Below are 25,700 nucleotides of genomic sequence, written 5' to 3'. Positions count from 1 at the left end.
AAATAACTTCAGTTCGGATAGCAACTTTAAAATTTATTATTAAAAATAATTTTATATATCGTGTTATTATGTTGGAAAATATGTATTCATCTATTAAACATATACAACGGAATCTACATAAAATATGTTTATATAATAATTTAAAATTGTATAAAAAAAGAAAAGAGCATTGTTTTTGTTGTCGCGAGATAATGTAATCCAAATTAAATTAGCATTCTAAGTAATTACTACAATTTATGAACAACTTGTGTAACTATAATTGAAGGTCAACTTTTTGAGATATTAAACTGAAATGATGCTCTTAATGGAATGAATGGGAGAGCTGGTCTATTGTCTGCTTTTTTTATTTTTTTTGAAAAGACAAAGAAATAAATTTTATTTTTTTTTCTATTTACTACGGCGAGGTGAAATAGAAGAAACTCTTGAGAATATCAAAAAAAGAATCTGTTCTTCCTCCGTAAAAAAATTCTTCTAACAATTCCGAACCTGTGAAATAAACAGTATAAAAAAAAAAAAAGACTTGCTCTTGATTAGGCAGCTTCAACAATTTTGACTCTTTTAAGTTTGGCTGATGCTAATGGATAAAAGAAGAAAAGCAATTCACTATCTCCATTTTGGTTAAAAGAAAAAAAAAAGTCAGACATCCTGCTAAACAAAATTTCTGATAGTGTCTCTTGTAAAAGTGCCAGCATGAGCCCTTTTCTTAGCACCAGTGGCTGTTGTTGGGCCTCCAACGGTTAAATCTAGAGCAGATCTATTCAAGCCATAACCCAAAGAAGCATGTCTAAATAATTGCAATTCTTATAACATGCTTTAAGGCGTACTTTTTAAATATGTATTAATGGATTCAAACCTATTTTATTGGTGGATTTTATATTTCATCTATTCACTTAATTCTCGTTTTAATCAATTAATTCAAAATTTTATTTGTATTAAAGCAGATTTGCCCCAATTTTTTACATTTTTTTTAAACTTTTTAATTTAGATAGTGCAGTTCCAACAGTTTGATTCAATATTGTTGTTGTGTTCTAATTCAATTTAAAATATCAAAGGGAGAATTTTAAATTCAAATAACAACTCAAAATTTTGAATGACAAAATGGATGTCAAAATCAAATCCCAATTCCAATTGAGAAAGAATATTATAAATCTCACATCACTGTAGAATAAATAAATATAAATAATTTATAAAAATTAAAATCCGACCAATAAAATGGCTAATTTTAATTATTTTAATGCTAATTATATCAAAACCCAATTTTATTAATATGCTATACACTTCATTCTTTCCATTCAACTTATATTATAATCTATTAATTCAAATTGTAATAGTGAGTGCCAAAACTCCTATTTGTTTTTGAAGTACATAAAAAATATCTTTGATTATTCGATTCTGCTAGATATTTCAGTTTCATTTATTTATTTATTTATTGATGGGAGCCTGCACCAACCTATTAGATTGCATGATTTAGTTTCAAGAACTCATCACATGGCTGATGATACATAACTGGACCCCTTTGTGTTTCAACCTTTCTTCTTCACTTTTGTTTTCAAGCATATACATACTGAAATCGGTGGATTTTTCGCCCACTTCTATTGTATAATTTTATACCAAGCTACATTCTTTTGATATAATCTAATAAAATCTCAAAAATAGTCTGAGGTTTGTAAAGATAATTATAGGGGAAAATACATGTATGTCAAAATAAAATCAGTGGAAGTGTCGGATCAAGCAATATGTTATAAGCTTATGGGCCACGAAATTAAGCCTTTATAAAGGGAAATGGCCCATACTAGATTTTGGTTTCCCAACAAATGGGGTCCTTTTCAAGAGATGATTTTCATTTTCACAATACGGAATCTAAATTTGTACTTTAACAATGGGTTAGGAATTTAAAGTTTACTTTTTTTTTTTACCCTCTGGTTTCTCTTTCATTCAACTGGTGGCCCACATATTTTTGTCTGATATTAGGACAATAAAAGATGTTTTTGAATGAATTGCAAGTAATCACAAACCTTTTGTAAAAGAAGAAAAAGGTCTCCCATTAGGGATAAAGGAAGATCTTGAGGGGGTCCTCTTTATAAATTTGGTGCTTTTGGTAAAGATGGGGACCGAATTTTGGCTTTTAATTTGTCTTATAAGTTAAAATTTTAGGGTGGGATGGACCCATCATTAACAGCCCAACATGACTATCTAAGGAAATTATAAGAAAGGGAAGTTAATGTCATTGGTCATTGCTCTGAATTATTCAATCAATTCAGTTTCACGTGAAGGACTTCAATACATTCTTTGAATTGTATTCAAATGAATCTCAAAGCTCCTCTTAAATTTAGAGGATTTCCACTTTTGCACTTCCCAAAGTGTGAGAAATGGATCAATGTCCAAAAAAATTGGGGCAACTACTTATATTTGAGTCTCTCAAATTACTAAAGATTATTATGAGATTAACAGAATTAATCATGTTTATGATGAGAGATAATGAATAAAAGGAAATACCCTTTTCCTCAAAAATTCTAATGGTGAAATGACGAATAAAAAGAATAATTCCCCTTATTATCACACAACACAGTTGTTATTATATGTACTTTCCTGGTTTTAAACACCTATCTAGCTTTATGATATGCCATTACTTGCATCTCTTATTTCTTCTTCTGAACAATACTTGTATCTCTTTTTCTGTCACACTCTGTTTCCCCCAGCGATTACATATCACAGACCAAACCTAATTCAGAAAAAGCTACAAAGAATTGAGGAGCCTCCCCTATGGTAAACTCTGGCCTGTAAAAGTGCACTAAATTGCTTCATGTCAATATTGTGTTTGCACCTCATTATGCCCCAGCAATAATGTGTCTCCACCTCATTATGTCCGCTTCCTAATTCTCAATCATTTCATCTAATTTATATTTTGGTCTTCTTAAAATTGCTAAAGGTAATTGGAATTATAATATAAACCAACAAATCAATAATTTGTACCGCCTTTTCTTTTTGGCTTTCCTGTTACTGGTAGATACAAAACCCTTAACACCAGAATTCATAATGCATCACAAGACAGAAGAAACCAATAAGTTGAATTTGAAAGAAAGAGGAGAATTCTCGACAAGATTCACAAAATTGAATCCAATCTGACTAAGCAAGGAATTCTAAAAGAGATCAAACCAAACACCAAACAATCAAGACCTGATAACAAATCTTTCTTCCTAAATTACATTAATCAATGCAAAATATTAAAACAAAAATTCCCATTGCAGAAATTTAATAAAAGAACAGAGAGAAAGTGGGAGAGAAGAATATAACAATAATCTTTTACAAAGAAACTCAGATACAGTTAGGGTAACAGTATTTTCATCAATCACCAACACCCAATATCTATTTTCTCCTTCTGAAATCAACCCGATCTTTTCAATTGAAATAGGTAAAAACAAATAATTAAAAGCCAAAAACTTAAAAAATAAAAATAAAATTAACTCCTGCACCTTGTGATGGTACTACAGCCACGGCTATAAGGGTTGGCCTGGGCTCCAGGCTGGCAATTGTAGTAGGAAGCTCCACGTCTAGAGCAGGGCACGCTGTTCCTCTGCAGTGCACCATAGCTGATGTATTTGGTGGTTGCTAAAATGCGCCTGCTGGTCTCTGAGTCCATCTCAAACTCTTCCCCATTACTGGCCAAGCACTCTGCTATGGAACCTTTGCAGGTCGATGATGATCTGATGGTGGGTATCCATCCCAGGTGGTCCCCACTTGCCTGAACAGCGGGTGATGCAGCAATCAAGATCAAGATGAACGTGGTAGCACACATCAAGAAACAAGAGGTTAACAGGTTGGCCATTCTTTTATTTGACAAGAAACTGAAAAGCAGCAATGCAGCTCTCTCTCCTTCCCCTTGTTAACTTGGTTTCTTGAATGGAGAAGGGTTTTCTTTCTTTCTTGGTTATTCTCTCTCTTCTCTTGGTTTAGTAATAGTATCAGTAGCAGATAGATGGCAGTGGGTGTTTATGTTTGTGTGCTAGGTTTCTTTATTCTTCTCTTGTGCTGGGGACAACAGCTAAGGGCTTGGTTGGAGACTTATAAGTAGTAGCCAACCATGAATTATTGACTTTGACATAGATCTTAATTACCAAAATGCCATTCAGTTGTTAGAAGTTTGAGTTCATGGGCAACCACTAACTACAAGGATTAGGTACACATTACACGCTAAGGCAAAGGGAAAACGAAAGATCAAGGCTACATTTTTGACATATGGAATAAAAAAAAAAAAATATATATATATATATATATTTATCAATCATTTTCGAATCTGTCCTTTTTTACTTTTTCTAATTGATTAAAATTAATAAACCACCTCATCACAACAAAATACTTTATGCTTAAAACTAAAACACAATACTTTAGTAGAATGATTGGAATAAACTTTAATATATAGTAAATTGCTTGACCAAACAGATTTCAAGAGAAAATGAGCTAAAATAATACAATTCTAGAATAATGATTGAAAGATACACACCAGAAGATTGCTTGCAGTTCACCATGAAGATGAAAGTCGCTGTGTCAATATAAAGTATAAGATTGACAAATTTAGTTGTAGAACATAAAGTATCATGTTAAAAATTAATTAATATCAGTTAAGTTAAAACCTTGGGTGCTTAACTTGATGGTAATTTATATATATTAATATGAGTTAGATTTAAATATAAATTTATTAAAAATCCGTTAAAGTACGTACTTCCTCCACTCAGTTGTAAAATAAAAACAATGCTATAATTAATTACATTTATAAAATTTAAAGATATGCTAAGATCAACTAGATTAAATTTTAAAAATTAAAATTTATTAAAGCACCTATTAAATTAAAATTACATTATTTATCAAAAAAATTATGTTTAATTCAAGTATATAATAAAATATAAAATAGTGGAGGACGATTGAATACAATTAGCAAAACAGGATACCCAAATAAAGGACTGTGTTCAATGCATGAATGTTAATTCACTAAATAATGACTACTTTTAAAAAGAAATAAGCCGAAAGAATTCAGACAAATGCCAAACTCTAATAATAAGATGTCAACTTTGTGAATAAAATGAAGGCAAAACGTATATTTGAGTTTTTGAATTTTTAATTTTTATGAAAAACTCTAAAGTGAAAATAAAAATATAATGACTAAATAAGAGAAGTAAAAATATTATAAAAAATTTATAATAAAAATTCAAAAAATAACAAGATAAAATTAAAGAATTTATAAAATTAATAATAAATTTTACCTCAAAGGAAGGAGATGGATGCATACATTCGTTCATCATCAAGAAAGTCCACACCTAAGATCACAGATGCGTTGGTTGACCGCTTGTCTTTTTCCCCTCTCTCTATCTCTCCTGCAGTTTGAGAAAACACTGAATAGATAAATAAATTATAATAAAAAAAATAAAAAATGTGAAAGGACGGCATCTAGAGTTTATTTTGCAGCTATTCCCAAGCAAGAAAGAATCCATTAACCGAAACACGTTTCCTCTTTCCTACATCGCCAAATTCCATTCCTGCTTACCCATCAACAACCGTTACCGTTTATTAATTTCCCCGTTTGTCTTTTTATCTCTCTTCTCCCGAGATATAACTATTATTTTTTATATATTAATAACGGAAACAGGCACTTACTATTATTATTATTATTTTTTTTATTAATAACATGAATGCACAAAGAGTAAGAACAAAACACACTTCTTCATAAAATTATAACTTTTTTATTTATAAATACACGCTTTAATTATATAATTTATTTGCATATACTTTTCCCATTTAATAAAAATCCAATGCTCCTTCATATGTTAATTTATATAAACTACTCACATATGATTTTCACAATAGACATTATGAATTTCACAAATAGGAGGCACTATGCTTCACAGGCTCATATAAATATATATTATTAAATATATATATAATATATATGGATTAGGGATAAAAGACATTCTTTCACAAAATCATTATGCTGACCTATATAATTCATTTACACACTTCCCACAATCCAAATAAAATCCCAAATGACCAGTATAAATACTAGTTTAGTTTAGATGATATCACAGAAATCACCTCAATTAGTGGCAACGTTGAATAATACGAAAATGACAACTTTCAATAGAAGTTTACAGTGTACAAATTATTATTATTGTAATGAAATATATTGTACACCATCTTTAACTCCCTAATAATACGTTTAACCCATTTATAATATGCATATATTAAAATTTATATATTAACATTTGTTTCAATATTAGTACATCCAAAGCTTTTCATATAAGATAGTTACTTTTCATTTTTTATATAAATAGTATATATAAATATATTTTATTTCATATATTTTTATCATTTCATTAAATAATATCAAATATGTTATTATATTGCATTATTCATTTGATAATAATTTATAATTAAAATTATTAACATAATTAATTTATCACATTATATTTAAATTAATTTAAATTATATAAAATATGACCGAACACGATTTTATTAATACAAAATATCGACTCTGAACCCTTTCATATCACACAACTTCAAATCTTTTGAAAGAAATTTCATAAAATGGAACAATTTTACAAATTATTTGGATTTTTTAATAGCAAAGGTGCATCTCCATTTAAAAAATCGCTAGAGTTGCTGTATCACTTTGCTCTCAATAAGGCAAGACACAATTCACTGAGCACCCGCCAGAACATTTGAAATCACAACGGCTAGAACTATTTTCTATCTTTGGAAAACTAACAAGGTATAAACGGCGTTAATTAGAAGAGTCAGAGCCGACGTCAGTTATACGAAGCCGTTAAAGCATGGATGGGACCCATTACAGATCACCGGGACGGTGTTTGCGCGTCCCGGAACTAACCCCGCCAAACACCAGCTGTCTCTTAGCAAATTGTTCCTACAAAATTCTTTTATTTTCACATTTCTTTTTCTTTTTTTCTTCAAAAAATTAATTTTAATTATTAATAAGGTTCACAATTTATCAATTTGGCTAAGGACAGAAATACCCTATTTCCACATTTGGACAACGACTCCATTTGTGTCAAATTTGGATTCACCTTTGCTTAATTCGCAGGATAAAAATAGTCCAAATTGTCAAATGGATAGCAAAGATTCTCGTCTCAGCTCAAAAAGCATGCCAGAAACTACCAAGAATCAGTAAGAAATGATAAAATAGAGGCCCCAAACAACTCTTCAATAGATCCTACAAATAACAAATAAACTAGAGCACGAAAAGGTTCAATAACAACCTGGCATGTAAAGTATCATCCTCAACATGAATACCAGAGTTTTCTACAGAAATCCTCAAAATGGTCAATTCAGATTTTTTTTAAGACACGATTCAACAATATCCAACTATTTAAGGTCCAAACGTATTCAGACTTATCACCAACATTTTTATGCTTTTTTTATCTATCATTACATTCCAACTACTTGCACTTAAGAATAAGCAATCATAGTTAGAAAATCTTCACCTAATTAAATTCTAATGTCTAAATTAAGAAATCTATCAATCACAGCATTTATACATCTTATTTGCAGTAACTCTGAGATTTGCTTAATACATATTACGAACAATATGGCCCTGTAATTAAAATGTAAGAAATTCTTAATTAGTTTAAGCTACTACTGTTTTATATTATGAAAATGAACAGAATAAACATAGTTTAAGGAAATGTGGAGAAGTCCAATCTATGAAATTATGTGTAATGGAGACCATTAAATTCTCTATAAATATGTTAGGTCCCCTCTCCATTCTCTAAAAGAATTTAAGAAAAAGTCTAATCATAATTTTTGATCTATCCCATCAATAGCTGTTTACCTGTATGTAAAAGGAGGATTGGAGTGAAAAAGCTAGCCTTCTTCTTTCATTATTCTAACTTCTTTTCTTATTCAAATTTAAGGTTATAATCATGAATTAGGACATGAGTAAGATTTTTAACTAAAAAATAGGTACGCATTTCACTTCCATAAATATTATCTATTATTTGGTGTATTATATTCTAGATTTATCTTACAATAAATGTATAATTTTGAGAAATCATGAGCCATATGAATTGGTAAACTATCCAATCCGATAACCTAACCTGGGGAAGCTGGCATGTTCCCATCCAAACATCTTTCACATACCATGCCCACTCAAAGTATCATTTAAACCCACCTAAAAAAGAGCAAGACATCATTAATTGAAGCCGACACACTCAAATTCAGGTTGGCTTCCTTAATCATGTTAAGAATAAAGATAAAGTGCAAAAGGAGGGTTGGAAAGATCCCCATTAACTGAAATTCTGAAAAGTTGCACCAACCTTTCAACCTTCTTTATATAGAAGATATGGGAAATTCCTTTTACCTTCTACCAACATGACAAGTAGGAAGATGCCCAAGAGAAATAGTCAACATCAATGGAAGTGGTATAATATATATTTGGTGTACTTAATGAAGGACGACTTTGGATATTTTGCCATATGCCCTGCATAAGTTTGTGCAGTGAATGCTCTAAACAGCTCCGGGCAATGCAAATCAACTGTTAGAGAAACAAGTAACAGCAGTTTGACACCAATAAGGTATTTCCTCCTTAGACTGCAAATTCCTTGTGGAGAACCGCAATTTAAACTCAAGCCCCTTTCAAATAATCCATCAAATCGAGACTTGACTTAAATTCATTTGTTTGAATAAAATGACTTTGGGATTCACTTCTCTAGAGGAACTTATACAGGGTGATTACTCGTAATTAATTTCTTCTAAGTAATGAAGTAAATCATTCTGCTGGATTTGAATGCATCAAATACAGTGACCTTTAACCAATGGAACTTGTATGACCAACATAAGTGGCAAATCGAATTATATTCAAGATGCATCTAACATTACTATATTTGTGGATAATATATTGAGTATTATAATGAAGTTCAAAGAGATAAAGAGAGGAGAGATAAACATGATGATACAAAGGATTAAAGAAGTATTGAAACTGGATTAAGGTCCTAAATCTTTCCGAAATATGGCCCTAAACTAGTGCAATGAAGCAAAAGGATCCATTCCATACAGCCGTTCCCAACTAATTTAAATTAAGATTTGTTTGAACTCATTATATAGTGTGACCCTTTCTTTATCAAATTTAATTCTGTTGAAATGGATACATGATCACCTACAAGTAAATGTATGATATCTTTTTAAAGTTGGTTATAGCTCCATCTAGCAACTACTCACTTAAAAAACATTAATCAAAAAGATTTACTCATTTAATAAGAGGGCAATGGTAAGTAAAGATTACTGAAGCAGAAGAGAAACTATGAAGATCAGGCATGTAATTCGAAGAAAAACATGCACTTACTACAGAAGACATGCAGGAAGCAGCCTCCGCCAACCACTGAGAATAAGAGATCACCCATTGCTACTGTTCTTCATAGTATGGCGGTGTTGACTGAATACACATTTCACTTTCATCAGCATCATCATCGTCATCCTCATTTGCATCTACCCAGTTGCTAGGATGTCGTTGTGAAAAACCATGACCATTAGTTTCTGGCCTCTCTGAGAGCGAAAGATGCAAAACTTTTAGCTTACTGGAAAAGAGAAATATTTGTACCATTAACTTGACCTACTAGCAAGCCCATAACTAACCTCGGGTTTCCTCCTCAGGATGCTTTTCTGTAAAATTGCACCTGATATAAACAGCCAAGAAAATGGGGCTAAATTCAAAGATTATATATCAGAACTAATCCAACAAATGATAATACAAATACTGAAGAATTTGCAATTTGCATATTATGTGCTCATAGTGGCCACGGTTGTGTAGTTGCAATTATAAAGCTGGTAAAGAGTAAGCAAATTTATGCTAATATTTAAATGAGACATGCAACATCCAATACCTCTTTTATTGCATAAAACCATTTTCCATAGGACTGACATGAGTTGTGTTAATGCTATTCTATAACTACTATCGCAAACTCTCAAAAGGATCCGCATGAAATTGTTTCATCGGATTAATCATTCTATTTTCTGGCTCTTTATATGCAAATTTATCCTGCTGATGTCGATAGCTCGTATTTGCTACTGTAAGCCTCTAAGTTTTGACAGTTACATACAGATCCACCTCATAATTGCTTGGTAGCAGAAAGCCAGAAGCAGGTTATGGACTTCTATCTTGTCATTTGCATGTACTTTCTTTTTCCCCCTGGTTTGAGGGAGAACACTGCAAACACTGCCTAGAAACACAAGCATCAAATTCATAACTCAAGCTAGGCTAGAGATAAACTGGGCATAGATTATTTCTATTTCTCTCTTTCCTTCCCACTCTACACCTTCGTCCACCCAGAAATGAGGTCCCTCTTTTCCTTCCTCTTGTTTTCTAATTCTCTCTTTTCCTTCCTACTCTACACCGTGGTCTGCTTAGCTACAGCCACTCAGAACTACAACTGCTCTATCTGAATTACTCACTTAAGAAAACAGCACAAATTCCTACTGAGTCAAAAGTTATAGGCTTAATCCTAAATGTGCATATCTATCAAGTTTTCATACTACTCTGATAATCTGGAGACTATTCCCAAACTCGGGGAACAAACACAAATGCACACATTCAGGCATACCTAGAGAGAGAGAGAGAGAGAGATATCAGTGGAACTATAAGGTTTACTTAAGATTTCTAATGTTTAAAAGGAGATTCGACCTTGGACCTCCAGGAACATTTTCTACAGCAGATGTGTCCTTTGATATTTGTATTGTGCTAATTCTTTGTATTTCCCTTTGTTCAGTAGCATTCAAGTTTCTTTCCCCTTGAGCCTGTCTTTCTTCGGTACCACTTCTTGCTGCACTTCCTGCCAAATCAAAGAATATAAGATTTTCGAGTCATATTATTAAATTCAAGAAACTATGAACAATTACCTGAAAGTTCAGACCAGATTCTGGTGTGATCAGAAGGATGCTCAGAAACATTTGCTCTAGACCTGCATTGTGGTTGCGATCCAGTCACTGGAACAGGCTGACCATGTATTGCGGTAGCCACTTGTGGAGGTTCTGTGGGATTGCCTTCGTGAAGCTGTGATATCAGCATGGTCGCAAGGACAAGTGTAGCATCAAAATTTGAACTGGATCCATCATCTAAACCAAATTTTGGTGCCATTAATATCGGCCTGTTTCAGTTTATGTGTTTTCAAACATCAAATTCATGGTTTAGATAGCGTAATGCTTGAAACCTAAAAGGCAAAAGGAAAACAGATGTTTTATCATGAAAAGTGTAATCAATATACCTTTTTCCATTTAAAATTCAAAATTACCTTTATCTTCAATTAAAAATGTTCTTAAAATATTTTAAGCATAGAAAGATCCTAGTCCCAGTTGTAGACTTTCAACTAAAAAAGGAGGAATATGAAGGCATCATTACAACAGAGACCTCAGTAGCCAGCTTCTGTCAACACCGGGTATCATATTAAGAAGGAAGTCATCAATATGTCATGATTTGATACAAATGTATGAGTTCAGAGACTAAAAACTGAAAGCCAATGACTAACAAGAACGAATGACCAACTCATCAGGGAGAAGAAAAATTGGAACAAGAGTATAATAGAACAGGATATCATAAAATGGGACCAAAAAAAATCATACTCTCCAGTCTTGTCAAAATACAAATGAATGTCCACTTCACAGCCCTCGCAAAAAGCAAGGAATGCCTGCAAATTAAGAAGCATTGTCATAATTTGAAATGGAAAATACATTGACTAGTTGTCTAAAGTACAAATTAAAGCATACAGAAAAAGAAAACTTGTAAAAATGATAACAATGCTTTGATAGATATATTCTCCAGTTAGAAGGAAGCGAGGCTTATGGGTTCAGACAAGGATCTCTACAGATGAGTTTAAAACCAGATTTAATAGAAACCAAAGAAGCTCTTGTTCTAGGGCCTGAATCACTGTTACCTTCAATTCCTTCACACCAAATGTCACATCCACAGGGTCTCCAGTGTGAGTATACTGAACAAATTCTTCTGCAGGATCTATCCACAATTGAGTATGTAGTGAAGAGTCATTATCTGCAGTTAAGAATTGGCGCATGAATATGGCATTTACAATAGATTAGTAACTCTAATTACATGCTTACTAACCTTTGGTTGGGTCTATATAACTTCTAAGTTCAACAGCTTTTCCGCCTATTTCGCTTGCACCATCAGAAGGTAAGGAAGCAGGTTCTGTTGCAATGACAGTAATCTCCTGGAGTGATGATTGAAAATTAGCTAGTAGTCTGTTGAGATCGCGAGGTCTCACCACTAAGCTGCTTGGGAATCTTCTCCTATCAAGGGATAAATTCTGTATTTCGGGCTCAACATTGCAATTAATCCAATAGGCTTTTCTCATGCCTGTATTGTGAATGTATTTAGAACGTCAGAGGAATCAAACAAATGATATAAGCAGAAAGAATAGTGGAACTGGCAACTGAATGATGTAATTACAACTAGCAAAGTGCCCAGTTAGCCATTCACAGTGGCAAATTAATTGTTTAACATACTATGTAATCATAATTGTACAACTGTATTATAATTAATGATTTATTATAACCAAGTCATTCAAGAGAAGTACTCCAAGCAAACAATCAAGGATGACAAAGTAAAAACAATTTATGCAATCATTTTCTCCCTGACATCAATATGTCCCGCAACTATAGGGCATAGAGACCATACTTGTGAAACTTGTCTTTAGAACTTGACCATTAAGGCATCATATTAAATAAATACATATGATTTCAGTACATGCCACCATCTAATTAGCGTTCTCTAACTTTCTTTTTTATAAGTGATAAAGGTACTCACTATCAAACTCTACTTTCTATCCCCACTTAAAGGATCTGCAATCCTACTGATTAGCAAAAGTCAGTGCGCACCTTAAGAAAAATATGGAAAAGTGAAGCATGCAAGCACAAACACATTTTACCACTATAGCATTCCAAAGTCCATTGCACTTTTGAGGCATCCGGATCAGGCAATCGGACAGTCAGGTTATCGATACTTGGAATAGGTGTCCTGAGAACAGAACAGATTGCCTGAATGCAGCAACTCATGAATTAGAAAATCCTGTTAATTCTGTTAATAAATGACAAATAAAACGATGAACTTACCTTTAAAAGCACACTGCACTGGACTTGTGTACCAGAAACTGTATACACATCAAAGAAGCCAGACTTCAATGTAATCGATTGATAGGCAGATCTTGACGAATTAAGCGTGTGAAATACGAGCTGCGGAATTGATAAAATATAACAATGGTTAAAATTTAGTCCAACACTTCTAGACAATAATGTATATTTCTCCTCCAATTTATCAATAATTAAATAAAACCTGATACTTATATTCCCACTTACTGAACTTGACATGGAGAAAATTTAGTTTGAAAATGCAGAATTAGCATTTCTCACTGAAAACCATTTATCTATAAAACCCTAACTGAGAGCAGCTTTGAAGTAATTATACTCTTTGCTGAAATTTTACAAAAAATATATGAAGAATCACAAAGAAATTGATGTACTCAGCCAAAGATAGTTCTCATAGACGAACTATCAACCCCATACGCACTAATCAGAATCAGTTAAATGAAGCCAAAATCAGAGAAGTACATACGTAACGATCGAGTGTATGTGTATGCTAATAAATGATTAGTTTCTTCCATTTGAATACTCATAATGGATATATATGTAAATGCGAAAAACGATAGGCATGTGTTTGGATTGCGAGTAAGTGAGAAAGAAAATTTGAAAGAAAGTAACAAAGAAAGTGTACCTGAGAAGGAGAGGCTTGGATGGCTAGTTCGTTTCCCACGCGTGCAAGGCATGTGATAGACCGGGAGAAGGTCTTGAGAGCGTTTCCGCTGAGACTGAACTCCATTTTTTACTGTTTGTTGCTTTTTACCTCTCTTTGGTGGAACTGGAGACGCAAAGAAAGCGGATGATTTCGATCGGGTTGGCGGGAAAGCTAATAATAGTTTTTTCTCAGGTATTTTACCTCTCGCGCCTTTTCTTTTCTCTTGTTTTATTATTTATGTTTTCAGTCACATTTTTGTGTTATTGGAAACCGGTGCACTTTCCACTTTTGATTTTATTCAAATTAAAACATGCGCTCCGCCTAAATCTGTGGCTATCTTTTTCTAATAACATTTAGGATATTATAAAATTTTAATAAATTTAAGTAATAACAATGAGTGAAATTAGAAAAAAGCTTGGATCTAATGAAAAGGTTCGAAAATAAACGTGACAAATAAAAATTTTAGAGACTTGTTTTCTTTTTTTTAATAATAAAATAATAAAATAATAAAAATAATTTTTTGAATTAAAATTAAACATTCAAGTTTTAGTTAAAAGCTTATAGAAAACTGTAAAACAACATGAGAGTTTTAGTTTTAATTTGTTTCTTTTCATATATATTAGATATGATGATATATAAGTTGATAGTTCCTTTTTTGTACTTTCTTTAGTATATTAAAAGAAAATTAATTATTTGGATATATTAAAAAAATTAAATAAATTTAAAATTATACTAGTCGTTTATGAGTTATATGACTATTATTATTATTTTAATTATAAAATCAAGTTTATAAATACAACTTAATAAATTTTTTGATATTTAATAGTAATTTATAATATTTTATAAAAATAACAACAAATTAACTATTTTAAAATGTCTTTAATTTTTCTTAAATTTAAGATTTTATTAATATAATAATATAAAATTCTAAAAATATTTATTAATTTAGTTATAATATTGTATAAATTAATACTATCAACATAATTGATATTACTATTTTTTAAAATTATAAATTATTATACAACTAAAATATTATTTTATTAGTGAATATAATATTTAAAGATATTATTTTTATAATTAGAATCATTATCTAATTAAAAAACTAATTATTAGTTAATATATTATTAAAATATAATTTAATATATTTTTTAGAATAATTATTATCTAATTAGAAAAATAATCATTATCTAATTAATTACTAATATATTATTTTTATGATTAAAATCAATGTTTAATTATAAATGTAACTTCAATTAATAAAAAAAAAAACTATCAAATTGCACATAAGCTTGAATTTCATATGTCAAAATAAGTATACATGTCAAAATAAAAATTTTATGTATCAAAAATTAAACATACATATAAAAAAAATTAAATTTTTAAAAATTTTATATAAATATTATATTTATTTATTTATTTACCGGAGAAAGGAAAGGTAACATTAAGAATACCCTGATTATAGTGAACAAAACAATATTAAGCAATTTCTAATAATTGATACAACAAACAATTATACTAAAATACATACTATTCAATTTTTTTATCAATATTCAGACTGAAATAACTAAAAGTTTATTAAAGATGCCAAGTGCTATCAAATAAGTATTATCATGTATGATTAAGTTAAAATAGGAGTACTAATTATAACAAAGTCAATTTGTGGAACAAAAATAAATGTCAGTTTAAAAAACTAAATGCTTAAACATCATAACCAAGCAAAAATAAAATAAAATAAGTGTATATATAAATAAAAACATCCATTCACTCAAAATAAACAAATAATAATAATTATTAAAATTTTAAATTTACATGCTATTTTGCTAAATTATTGTTTGAGAAAGAAAAATAGATAGATAAGTGATGACTGCGGAACTACAATTTTTGAGCATGTTAAATTTGGACTAATTAATTAGATTTAACCTTATTCATTATAAATTTGTGATTATAGATTAAGTAATATAGGCCCAATTGGTTATGTAATATTTGTAAATGTCTAAAATTAAATAAAAAATAAAAAATTTATTATATTTTACTTTTTTTTTTATATTGAATATTATGTGAGACAATTTGGTATATGGATAATTTGTAAAATCCATATCTATACTAACAAAATATGTTATATAAATTGATATGTCATTCGATCGTTTAGCTGCTTTTTATAAGAGATAGAAATATAAATAGAAATAACTTATATTAATTTATTTCAATCTTTAAGGAGTGTGGTATTATGTTATTGTAAGTTTTCTCTTCCAAACATTTTTTGAAAGTAGACGATAAATTTCAAATTTTAATGCTGGCAAGGTATATCTCATTTAATTAAATATTTCAATTTCAAATATTTTTAATTCAGTTTAAATATTAGCCCCTAGTTAAAAGAAAAAGAAAACATAAGCTTATTTGTAAGCCATATAAATTGTGTAATGAAATTTAATAGGACAAAAAATTAAATAAGTTTAATTTCAACTGTTTTAATAAATATACTCATTATTTATATTTAAGAACTAACTAAATCTAAATTTTGACTAATACTAATAAAATTAATAATAATAGTGTTAATAATTTACCAAAGTCGACAATAATAGTAAAATATAGACAATAATTATTAATTATTAATTTTTTTGATAAAACATAGAAAAATTAATATATATAATTTTAAATTTAAATTTTATTTTAAATATTAAAAATTAATAATTATTTAATCTTATTTTATTTAACTAATTTAAATTATAAATATAATAGATATGTTCATAATTTTTTAAAATTTAAATTTATTAAAATTTTTAAATAAAAATTATAAATTTATTTTTAAAATAATTAAAATTAAACTTATTTAAAATAAAGTACAAATTGGGAGCTATACGGCCCTTTATCAAAATTTAATACCACGTTTTTGTGATTGTAAAAAGTAATTGGAAAAGATGAATATCACTCTTTACAAAATAAGGGATGTTTTAATAATTTATGACGAAGAGGACATAGAAGTAATTTAAGATTATACAATTAGGGTTTGAGTAGCATATAAAGCTGCAAAGAGAAGTTCCTAATTCTTTTCAGCTCAGCCTCTTGTATTTTGCCGTCGCCACTGTCTTCCGGTTTTGATAAACAAAGTTTTTGGGAAGCGAATCAAACCAAAAATTCAAGATGCAGAACGAAGAGGGACAGAACATGGATCTTTACATCCCAAGAAAATGGTAACAATCCAGTATCTATTGTCTATAATTATGCATCGTTTAGCTCTTATTTAGCTGGAAATCTTATCTATTTTGTTGTTTACATGTTGCAGCTCTGCTACAAACAGGCTTATCACTTCCAAAGATCATGCATCTGTTCAGATTAACATTGGACATTTGGATGCTAATGGTCACTACACTGGTCAATTCACCACTTTTGCTCTCTGTGGCTTCGTCCGTGCTCAGGTTTTTGTTTGATTATTTATGTCGTTCCAACAAATTTAATTTTGGCTGATTTAGGGCTTGGACTTGTCATGGATTAATTGTAATCATTATTTGCAAATATAAACACCATTTTATGTTTTGCCTTGTTTAATCTTTTAGGATTAAATTCTTTGACATTTCATTCTGGTCTGGTACTTATTGATATATGAAAGTGGGTTGTAGTTCTATTGCGAATTATATCTGAAGTATAGAATTGCAAGTGGTTAGTGGTCTTATACGAGAAGTAAAGAAAGAAATGACTTATGTCATTGAAATATGGTGTTGCTGTGTTGGTGTCGTAAAATTGATTGTGTTTGCTTCATATATTTTATATGCTTTTTGGAAGCTGCATTGTAGATTAAGTTTGAGAAGTCATGTTGTATGGGCATTAGCGCTATTGTATATGTCTCCATTTAGTTATAACTGTTTGATTTTTTGTTCTTGAAGCATTACTATCCTTTGAATATTACATTGGCGATACAGATTCCAGTTTTATTTCATATAAGCTTAGTGTGTTTCTTGATTAATTGAGTCACTGCCTCTATTAACTAACTTTTGAATGTGGTCCTCTGAACTTGTTTTTTTAATAGTTTACACTTGCTACATCTGCTGATCATGATGATTTTAATGATGCAGGGCGATGCTGACAGTGCTCTCGACAGGCTTTGGCAAAAGAAGAAGGTCGAACTCCGTCAACAATAAGCGGGGTTGGAGTATGTTCTTCGTTTTAGTTTAATCTTAGTTGAAGAAGACAGTGGGACAGCAGTGACTGCGCTCTTCCATTTTATCACTGTGACTGTTTTTAGCGATTTGTCAACCAAGACAAGATAATTTCTAGTACTTATTTGTTTCATGATCTTTAATTTGGTATTTTAAACTTCGGAAGTTTTGTCTCTTTACTCTCGAGTTGCAATATATTGAAGTGATTTTTGTTTTTACACCAAAGCGGATACCTTTTCCAGCTGCAACTAATTATTTGCCCGGCTTGGCTGGAAGCTGCTTGTCCAAGTAATAGCGAGATGCTTGCTGCAAAAATAAATGGGCATATAATATCCTTTTCTTCTCCCAGGTCTTTATTGCTCTATTCAGTTTTATGGCATGCAGGAGCTGTCTGAGGAGGCAATGCTCATGCCAAAACATCCCACCAGTATTCACATTTCACAAGGACATGCTTCTTCGCATTAAAAAGGATATGCTGATATACGAATTAAGGAGATGAAGTACTCAGTAAATGAGTATTAGTAAACATGACGAGTTGCCTGCCTCTGGTACTCAACTACAATATAACTGGAAAGATATCGTAGAGCCGTTGTCCCAAGCTCTAGTCAGTTTTCTTGGTGTCGAACTACCTGTATTTTATCACTAATGGTCCTTCTGGATTTAAGGGCGCCGGTCCATTGGCGTCCATAGTCCATAATGCAAGAATTGTTGAAAAAACCCATCATTCATGATCCTTCCAAATTTTTGATCTAATGGGCCCATAGTCCATAGCTCTTGAATGTATGAAACAAGCCCATAACTGATGGTCCTGCCAAATTTAAGGGTATCGGTTAATCCTTCCAAATATAGGATCTTATGGGTCCATGCTCCATAGTTCTTGCATGTGTGAAACAAACCCACAATTGATGGTCCTGCCAAATTTAAGGGTAACGGTCCATTGTGCTGCTTATATAAACTGTTTAAATAAAATCTGCATATTATTTAATTAAATAGTTCGAAAAAATTGCAGCTTATACCAATTTAATATGTTTTGCAGCATTTTCTAATATTATTCTTGCTTCTTTGATTATAAGAGATCCCAGCATTTTCTTTATAATTCTTTCTTATACCAACTTTTAGACTCATTTCTTCTTTTTAATATGTGTAGTTCCACTTATAATCTCTCATGATAAATATAATAGATGACCATAATAGATTCAAGATATTTTAATTTTCATAATTAGAAAGAATACTTAAACACAATCAAAGGAGATTACATTTAGACGTTTATTTTTTTTATTAAAAAGAAATAATGAAGAAAAGAAAGGAGTTATGGAAACCTAGTCTTGCAGTGCCCAAAATATCAGTGAGGTGGTCTTAGATTTAGATATCCTTTTGAAAACCTATATTTTCTAATGAATAATTAGCTAAAATCTCCTTTTTCATGTCTTAGATTTAGAAACATATTATAAATGTTACATTCAAACAAGGTTAATAATTTTGTAAGAAAATTTCAAATTTATAGCCGATGTCTAGTTTAAATGGTAAAAAGTATTTACTTTTAGAGTGAAGTTTTAAGTTCAATACTCTCTCCGTATTAGATCAACTTTTGCTTTTATGATGAATATAAAATAATGACTAATTTTATTATATAGTTCACAATTTGTCGGATCCTCTATAAATTAAAAAAAAAAAATCATAAATTGGAAAACCTTGATGTCTTATAGTGCAATTCAATGCAAAATGCAAAACATATGCTATTTGTAGCGACCTGATTAACATCCACACTTGTTAGTTATCACCTTAATTTTTTTTTTTTTAAATCCAGGCCTCTCTTGATGTTTCTGCTTAAATCAAAAACATTCAAATGGGTCCAACTTTCCATGATATCATTTTTAGATTCATACATCAACAGAAACCAAAGCTGTTGTGTTAGCAAGGTGCATCTTTTTGGACAGTAATCAGTGTCGATATTTAACAAGCAATTTTCTTTTTGGATGTGGGCATGTGGCTCAAAACAATTTGCTTTGCAAATTCTAAGTGGGTCTAGAGCTTCCTGTTAGTAAGACATCTTAACTTGTATTGCCTGGACTTTAGTGTAGCAGCTCTTGTTTTCTTTTTCTTTTTTGCTGTACTGTAGCAAGTCTTTTAGGCATAATCTTTTACTTACAACCATAGAAAGATAAAGTTAGGTAGCTATTGCTATTAAGCCAATGGTGAATAAAATCTTTTGTTATTCAAGAATCAAGATGGCTATGTGCTTGCATCATTGTACATGTTATGATTACAGTCATTATCTTCTAAAAATTAATTATAGGACCACCATTCTTAATCATTGCTGTACTAACTGATTCTTATTTCATTTATTTAAAACACCATTGCCTCCTTTTGACAGAAAAAGTTGAAATCTTTATTTTCATTTAAGCTGGTTTTGTAAATAACCCCAAGCTATAGTTCAAAGTTAATACATATATATAATTTCTCTTATTCACAAGTTTTTCTTATTCTGATGTGCATGATTAGCTCTATATCATGGATCATGTAAGAGTATAACAATTATAAACAAGACTTGCCATTGCAGGCCTTGGAAACATCCTTCAAGGCCATTCAATAGTATAAGGCAATAGAATGTTGCTTGGAGAAGAAGATGGATTGGACTTGAGGAATCGGATTCCTCACTGATACAAGGGAAATTTCTCAGGAAATGATGGTCAGGATATAGGAACCCAAGTCTTGGGTGATTGACTAAACAAAACACTAACATGATATTTACTATTTTTGAGTTTTGGATTAAGATTCTCTCCACAGCCATTTTCACATCTATGCCATATCCCAATAGTCCAACAAATTTGTGACTCTGTTTTTCTCCCTCCCCTTCCAAGACTCTTCATCAATCACCAGAATCTATCCAATTTAAAGAAAATAAATTTGCTTTTCAATATATTTATTTGCACAATGACTTGGCCACAACTTTGAACCCATCAAAGAGAGCATTTTAATCATGCAGTACTAATTTTCTTGCTATGATTGTCCTTAAAGAAAAAATCTTTTAATTTGTTCAGAAGGACACCTCCTCAACGAAGAATAAGAATAAAAACAATGGTGATTCTTTTTTGATATATTGCCAAGCTTGGAATGTCAAATGACCTTCTAGTGGCCAAGGAATAAAACCCAAAGAGAGCTTTCTAGATATTGAAAGAGATTATAAAGGAAGGTGTTGGTAGTTTTTGAGTTTTTCTTTTTCCTTTTTTTTTTTTTTTTTAAAGGTTCTTCCCCTTGTGGAGAAAGATGACTCCACAAAAATCGACATTTAAATATTATTGGAATAACACCCCATAAATAATTGAAAGAACCCATTGAATGATAATCCTTGGTTAATAAAAAGCATTGGTTCAGCATCCATTACCCCATTGAAATAGCTCACCTAATGAAATCATGAGCAAGGAAGATGGTCATTTAAGGGTATCATTTAAATGGATTTGGACAAGTGCACAGGCTAGAAACCAAATAGTCCCTTCTTTTTAAAAAAAAAATCTTAGTTATCTATCATTTTTACCTATCCAATGCAGCATTATTTTTTTTATTTTTTATTGCATTATTGTATTGAAATAAATATAATAAATTTTAAAATAATTACATAAAAAAATAGCCTAATTTAGTTATTTTTTTATAATTAATTTTATTAAATATTTTTTTAATTCGGTTAAATTATTAAAAAGCCACAATTAATATGAAATAGAAGGATCCCCAACAGTCTAATTCAAGTAATACAGAAGTGCAAGAAGAAATGCATAAGGTTTGTGACTTCCATAGTGAAATGCAACATGCATGATTTTCTCACCATATAATACAAAGATAAGGAAAGAGAGGTACACAGTAAAGAAATGACCATATGCAACAGACTATTCCCATCACTACAAACTTGTTTAATTTTCTTAAACATCAGGGAAACAAATAAAAGAAAAAGAATAAGAAAAGGTGAAAAGAATAAAAAGAAAAAAAGAAAACAATTAAATAAAGCAACCTCTTTAAAGAAGACACAAACTTCAAAGGTGGTCTTAATGAAAGAAAGAGACAAGCTTTCTAAAAGAAAGAACTTGCCTCACACACACATTTCCCAGAGTGTAGGTTTTTTTTTTTTATTTTCTTTTTATTTTAACAGCTACATAGAGATTTGATGACTTTGACTGGAATATGCATTAAGCAAAACAAAAAATAAATAAATAAATCCATAAAAGCAAAAAAAAAAAAGTCATTTTTTTTATTTTTATCCAATCTTTAATTTAATAATTGATTGTCAAAAATATATTTAATTATCTGATATAAATATTATCACATACAATTAATTTTCACATATTTTAAAATTGTAGTTTTTATACAAGTATTTTAAATAATAATAATAATAATAATAATAGTTAATGACATACAGTTAAAAAATTTGTATTTTTTAATTTGCATGTAAATTAAAAATAGATTATTTCTTAGGACAGATAGAACAACATTCATATTGACTCACATTTTATTAATTGATATGGTATTTTTTTTATTACAATTTTCTGAAAAGCATATTATTTAAACAGTGTTCAAATCTTACCAGGAAAACCAGGAGCTTCCCCACTTTGGCATTCTATTTTCTAGCTTAAATACCATCTCACAAATCATAATTCCCTTCAGTAGTTAGTGTCCCCAATTAATTATCAATCAAGATCTCCTTTACACATAAGAAAGACAGTGTTAGAAAGATTTCAAGGGTCCTACAATCCAACTAAGCATCAACACAAAAATCAGCAAAGCATTATGAACTTAGAAGTGGAGCTTACCTAAAGTCTTCAGGCCTCAACAAGTGTCAAATTAGGTTTGAGTTTGCACTACTTTCTTTTATCACATCTTCCAGCTTCAGCCACCAAAGAAATGCCTTTTCTTTTCTTCTTTTCTTTATCATCCAAGTCCTAAGCACCCAAGCTGCAAACTCTACCAATATGTTTTTTTTTTTTTTTTTTATCAATAGGTATAATTGGCATATTAATTTATTAGATTAGAAGGAGGAAAGGGATTATTTTTATAAAATAGAAAATATATTATTATATTTAAAAAGAAAAAACTCAAAATCCAGTGGTTATCTACCAAAATGCTAATGTCACTAATCACTAATCTAAATAAGCCAAAATCCCAAATCCCAAGATATACTTTACACATAAGAGAAATTAAAAAGAGACAAGAAGGATGGACCTCCTGCTAACAGCTAAGCTATGGCATTACAAAGCTTTTTTCTGAACCAGCCTTAATACAGTAAAAAAGGAAAAAGGAAAGCTAAAACACATAACTCCACTAAAGGGAAAAAGACCCAACACCCAAAACCCTATTGCCTCTTTTATTTTCCCTGCCTATTACAATTTTCTTACCATTCATATAATATCTACATACATTACAAAAATTGTACCATCCAGACTTGCTTATACAAGTAGTACAAGTCCCATTTTGCCAGTGCCATACTTTGGTTACCAAATTTTCACATAATTGAGCATGCATTAGGATTTTCATCACTGAATATCTCGAATGAATCTGACGGTTGTGATGGATACGAGTCCGAATCAGATGGTGGAGGTTCGCTTGCTGCCATCCCCGGATGCATATACACGTACGAAGACGATGGAGGATAAACGGATGCACCGTAGCTTGCACTGGACTGCATTGCATTGTAACTGACTGTGTATACAGGAGGAGGTGCATAGTAATGTGGTGGGTACTGGTACATAGGGTGTGGTGGAGGGCTGTGATTGGCAGGATATGGAGCAGGACCTTGACCATGACCTTGACCAGGACCATGACCATGACTAGGTGATCCGATGCCTGCTGGTGCATCACAAGAATGTTCACCCTCATCGCCATTGTTATTATTATTATTATTATTTCCTTTATGCCCCTTCTTTTTCTTCTTTTTACCTCCACTGGCACTGCCACTGCTACCGCCGCTTCCATTTTTCTCAGGATTACCCTCGCTTTCGCTGCAGCCTTTCTTGTCAGCCACCGGCGACTGGCTACCCGCTGGTGGGTTAACAGGTTGCTTAACCTCAAGCTTCACCTCCTTGAATTGAACACCTGGTTTAGGGGTGGCACCGCCTCCATCTGTTGGCTTGCAAACATGAACGAACTCGGTGTTGTTTTTACTGGTGTTTGCATTCTCACTTGCTACTCTAGATGGGTCTTGAATAATTACTACCTCAGTTTTGACAGTTTCTTTCTCTTTTTTATCACCACCTTCTTCACCGCTTTCTTGGTCGCTTTGTTTATCTTTTTCTTTTTTATCTTTATTTTTGTTCTTTGATTTTCCTTTCTTTTTCTCTTTGCTGTCAGCTTTTTCAGGCCATAGCTCTGCATGTTTCCCTGCCTTTACTAGCTTCTTGATCAAAGTTCCTCCGTCTACATTTCCAATTACTGTCACCTTTTGTTGTCTTAAATCAATTTCTGTAGCGTAAACACCTGAAATCACAATGGAAAAATAACTTAGAATAATAAATAAAAGTATTGTAAAATCAAGAAATGCATTAACAGAGGCAAATAAAGAATTTTTTGCCTGAAAATTAAAGAACCGCAAATGGCAGAGGGAGCGTGAGATTAAAGAAAATGAATAAAACCAAGCTGAGAAACAAGCATGAGAACCGTTTCTTGAGCTAAAACAGTCAACAGAGAATTAGTGTTCCTTTTCAAGTAAGCATGCAAGTTTTTTTTTTTTTTTTTTCTTTGAGAGAGGGAGAGACAGAAACCAGAAATGAATTGTGGCAACTGGCAATAACATAACTGAAGACAAATCAAGAAACAATCAAACGAAGAAAGGTTTAGGTAAGTATACCATCAATGTTTGTTAAGATTTTCTTCACTTTCCTTTTGCAGCCTTCACAATGGATTGACACTTTCAAGACCCATGTCTGAGGAACAGTGAAAAACATGAGATAAAAGAAAACATGTGAAAGATCAAAACTTTTGCCTAGAAAGACGATTCTTTTTTCATTTTTGTGGGTGCTACTATATAAATTCTTTACCTTGTACTTGAGAGGTGGTTCTTGATTTTCTTCTGCTGCTACTGTTTCTTTATTAGTTTCTGTTGGTTTTGGTTCAGTTTTTGCTTCTGGCTTTCCTTCTGTAGCCATTGAATTCAACCTAGAGAGAGAAGAGGATGAGAAGGAATGCTTCAGAGAGAGAGAATTGAGAAGGGCTTGAAAGAGAAGAGAGAGAGAGAGAGAGAGAGAGAGAAAGGAAAGCAAAGATATGCAAGTAGTAGGGTAGGGCCTAAAGTTTGGTGCTTGATAGGATGGCAAACTGGCAATAGTAAAACCTGATACTGGTGCTGGCTAATGATATTTAATTAAATATTTATATGGAGGATTTAAAATTTGAAGGTTTTTAAGGAAAATAATAGTGGGTGCTTATCAATTTGGCATTTGATTCCTTTTTTCCTTTTCTTTTAAAAGAGAAATAATTTTGCTGTAAATTTTATACTATATAAATCTAAAGTTCAAAAAGAGATTGTAAAGACTGGTTATCAACAGGTAGGAATGAAGACTTCAAAGCATTTGATGCCTTTTGCTTAATGCTTTTTAGCTAAGCAAGGTGAAATTACAACAATTTTGCTATTTCTTTTAATAGGTTCATAATATTAAGGATTTAAAAAGGAATGGATTTTAAAATTGGGGGACGGAAATTCTTTTATTTATAAATTCAGTTTACCATAAAAATTAGGAACAGAAAAGAAAATTAAATGAAGAAGAATA

General features: G+C 31.1%; 4 protein-coding genes across 6 annotated transcripts; 1 reads left to right on the top strand and 3 right to left on the bottom strand.

Moving 5' to 3' along the window:
• Nucleotides 1-3,222: 3,222 nt before the first annotated feature.
• On the bottom strand, nucleotides 3,223-4,093 carry LOC8287082 (rapid alkalinization factor). The gene has a single exon (XM_002512380.4). The coding sequence runs from the start codon at nucleotides 3,824-3,826 to the stop codon at nucleotides 3,461-3,463; it is 366 nt and encodes a 121-aa protein (XP_002512426.1). The 5' UTR covers nucleotides 3,827-4,093; the 3' UTR covers nucleotides 3,223-3,460.
• Nucleotides 4,094-4,989: 896 nt separating this feature from the next.
• On the bottom strand, nucleotides 4,990-14,022 carry LOC8287081 (cell cycle checkpoint control protein RAD9A). Of its 3 annotated transcripts, XR_007217600.1 has the most exons (11): nucleotides 13,778-14,022; nucleotides 13,120-13,239; nucleotides 12,936-13,044; nucleotides 12,113-12,364; nucleotides 11,928-12,040; nucleotides 11,617-11,681; nucleotides 10,897-11,144; nucleotides 10,682-10,829; nucleotides 9,637-9,704; nucleotides 9,347-9,546; nucleotides 4,990-5,369 (listed from the first exon to the last, which is right to left on the bottom strand). XR_007217600.1 is itself a non-coding variant. In XM_048379908.1 (10 exons), the coding sequence occupies exons 1-10, from the start codon at nucleotides 13,880-13,882 to the stop codon at nucleotides 9,407-9,409; spliced, it is 1,368 nt and encodes a 455-aa protein (XP_048235865.1). In that variant the 5' UTR covers nucleotides 13,883-14,022; the 3' UTR covers nucleotides 9,162-9,406. The 3 variants fall into 3 exon arrangements, 2 of the variants coding, with proteins under 2 accessions (XP_048235865.1, XP_015570356.1); XM_048379908.1 differs by lacking the exon at nucleotides 4,990-5,369 and having other exon boundaries at nucleotides 9,162-9,546; XM_015714870.3 differs by lacking the exon at nucleotides 4,990-5,369 and having other exon boundaries at nucleotides 9,162-9,546; nucleotides 9,637-9,677; nucleotides 13,778-14,020.
• A 2,803-nt stretch (nucleotides 14,023-16,825) lies between these two features.
• LOC8287080 (40S ribosomal protein S21-2) lies at nucleotides 16,826-18,170 on the top strand. The gene is made up of 3 exons (XM_002512378.3): nucleotides 16,826-16,989; nucleotides 17,082-17,214; nucleotides 17,869-18,170. The coding sequence occupies exons 1-3, from the start codon at nucleotides 16,940-16,942 to the stop codon at nucleotides 17,932-17,934; spliced, it is 249 nt and encodes an 82-aa protein (XP_002512424.1). The 5' UTR covers nucleotides 16,826-16,939; the 3' UTR covers nucleotides 17,935-18,170.
• Nucleotides 18,171-23,098: 4,928 nt separating this feature from the next.
• Nucleotides 23,099-25,254, bottom strand: LOC8287079 (heavy metal-associated isoprenylated plant protein 35). The gene is made up of 3 exons (XM_002512377.4): nucleotides 24,972-25,254; nucleotides 24,782-24,857; nucleotides 23,099-24,411 (listed from the first exon to the last, which is right to left on the bottom strand). The coding sequence occupies exons 1-3, from the start codon at nucleotides 25,077-25,079 to the stop codon at nucleotides 23,441-23,443; spliced, it is 1,155 nt and encodes a 384-aa protein (XP_002512423.1). The 5' UTR covers nucleotides 25,080-25,254; the 3' UTR covers nucleotides 23,099-23,440.
• Between the last annotated feature and the right edge of the window lie 446 nt (nucleotides 25,255-25,700).

This window comes from Ricinus communis, chromosome 10 (genome assembly GCF_019578655.1).
Source record: "Ricinus communis isolate WT05 ecotype wild-type chromosome 10, ASM1957865v1, whole genome shotgun sequence".
NCBI lineage: Eukaryota > Viridiplantae > Streptophyta > Magnoliopsida > Malpighiales > Euphorbiaceae > Ricinus > Ricinus communis.
This window is presented reverse-complemented; position numbering and strand designations above follow the sequence as displayed.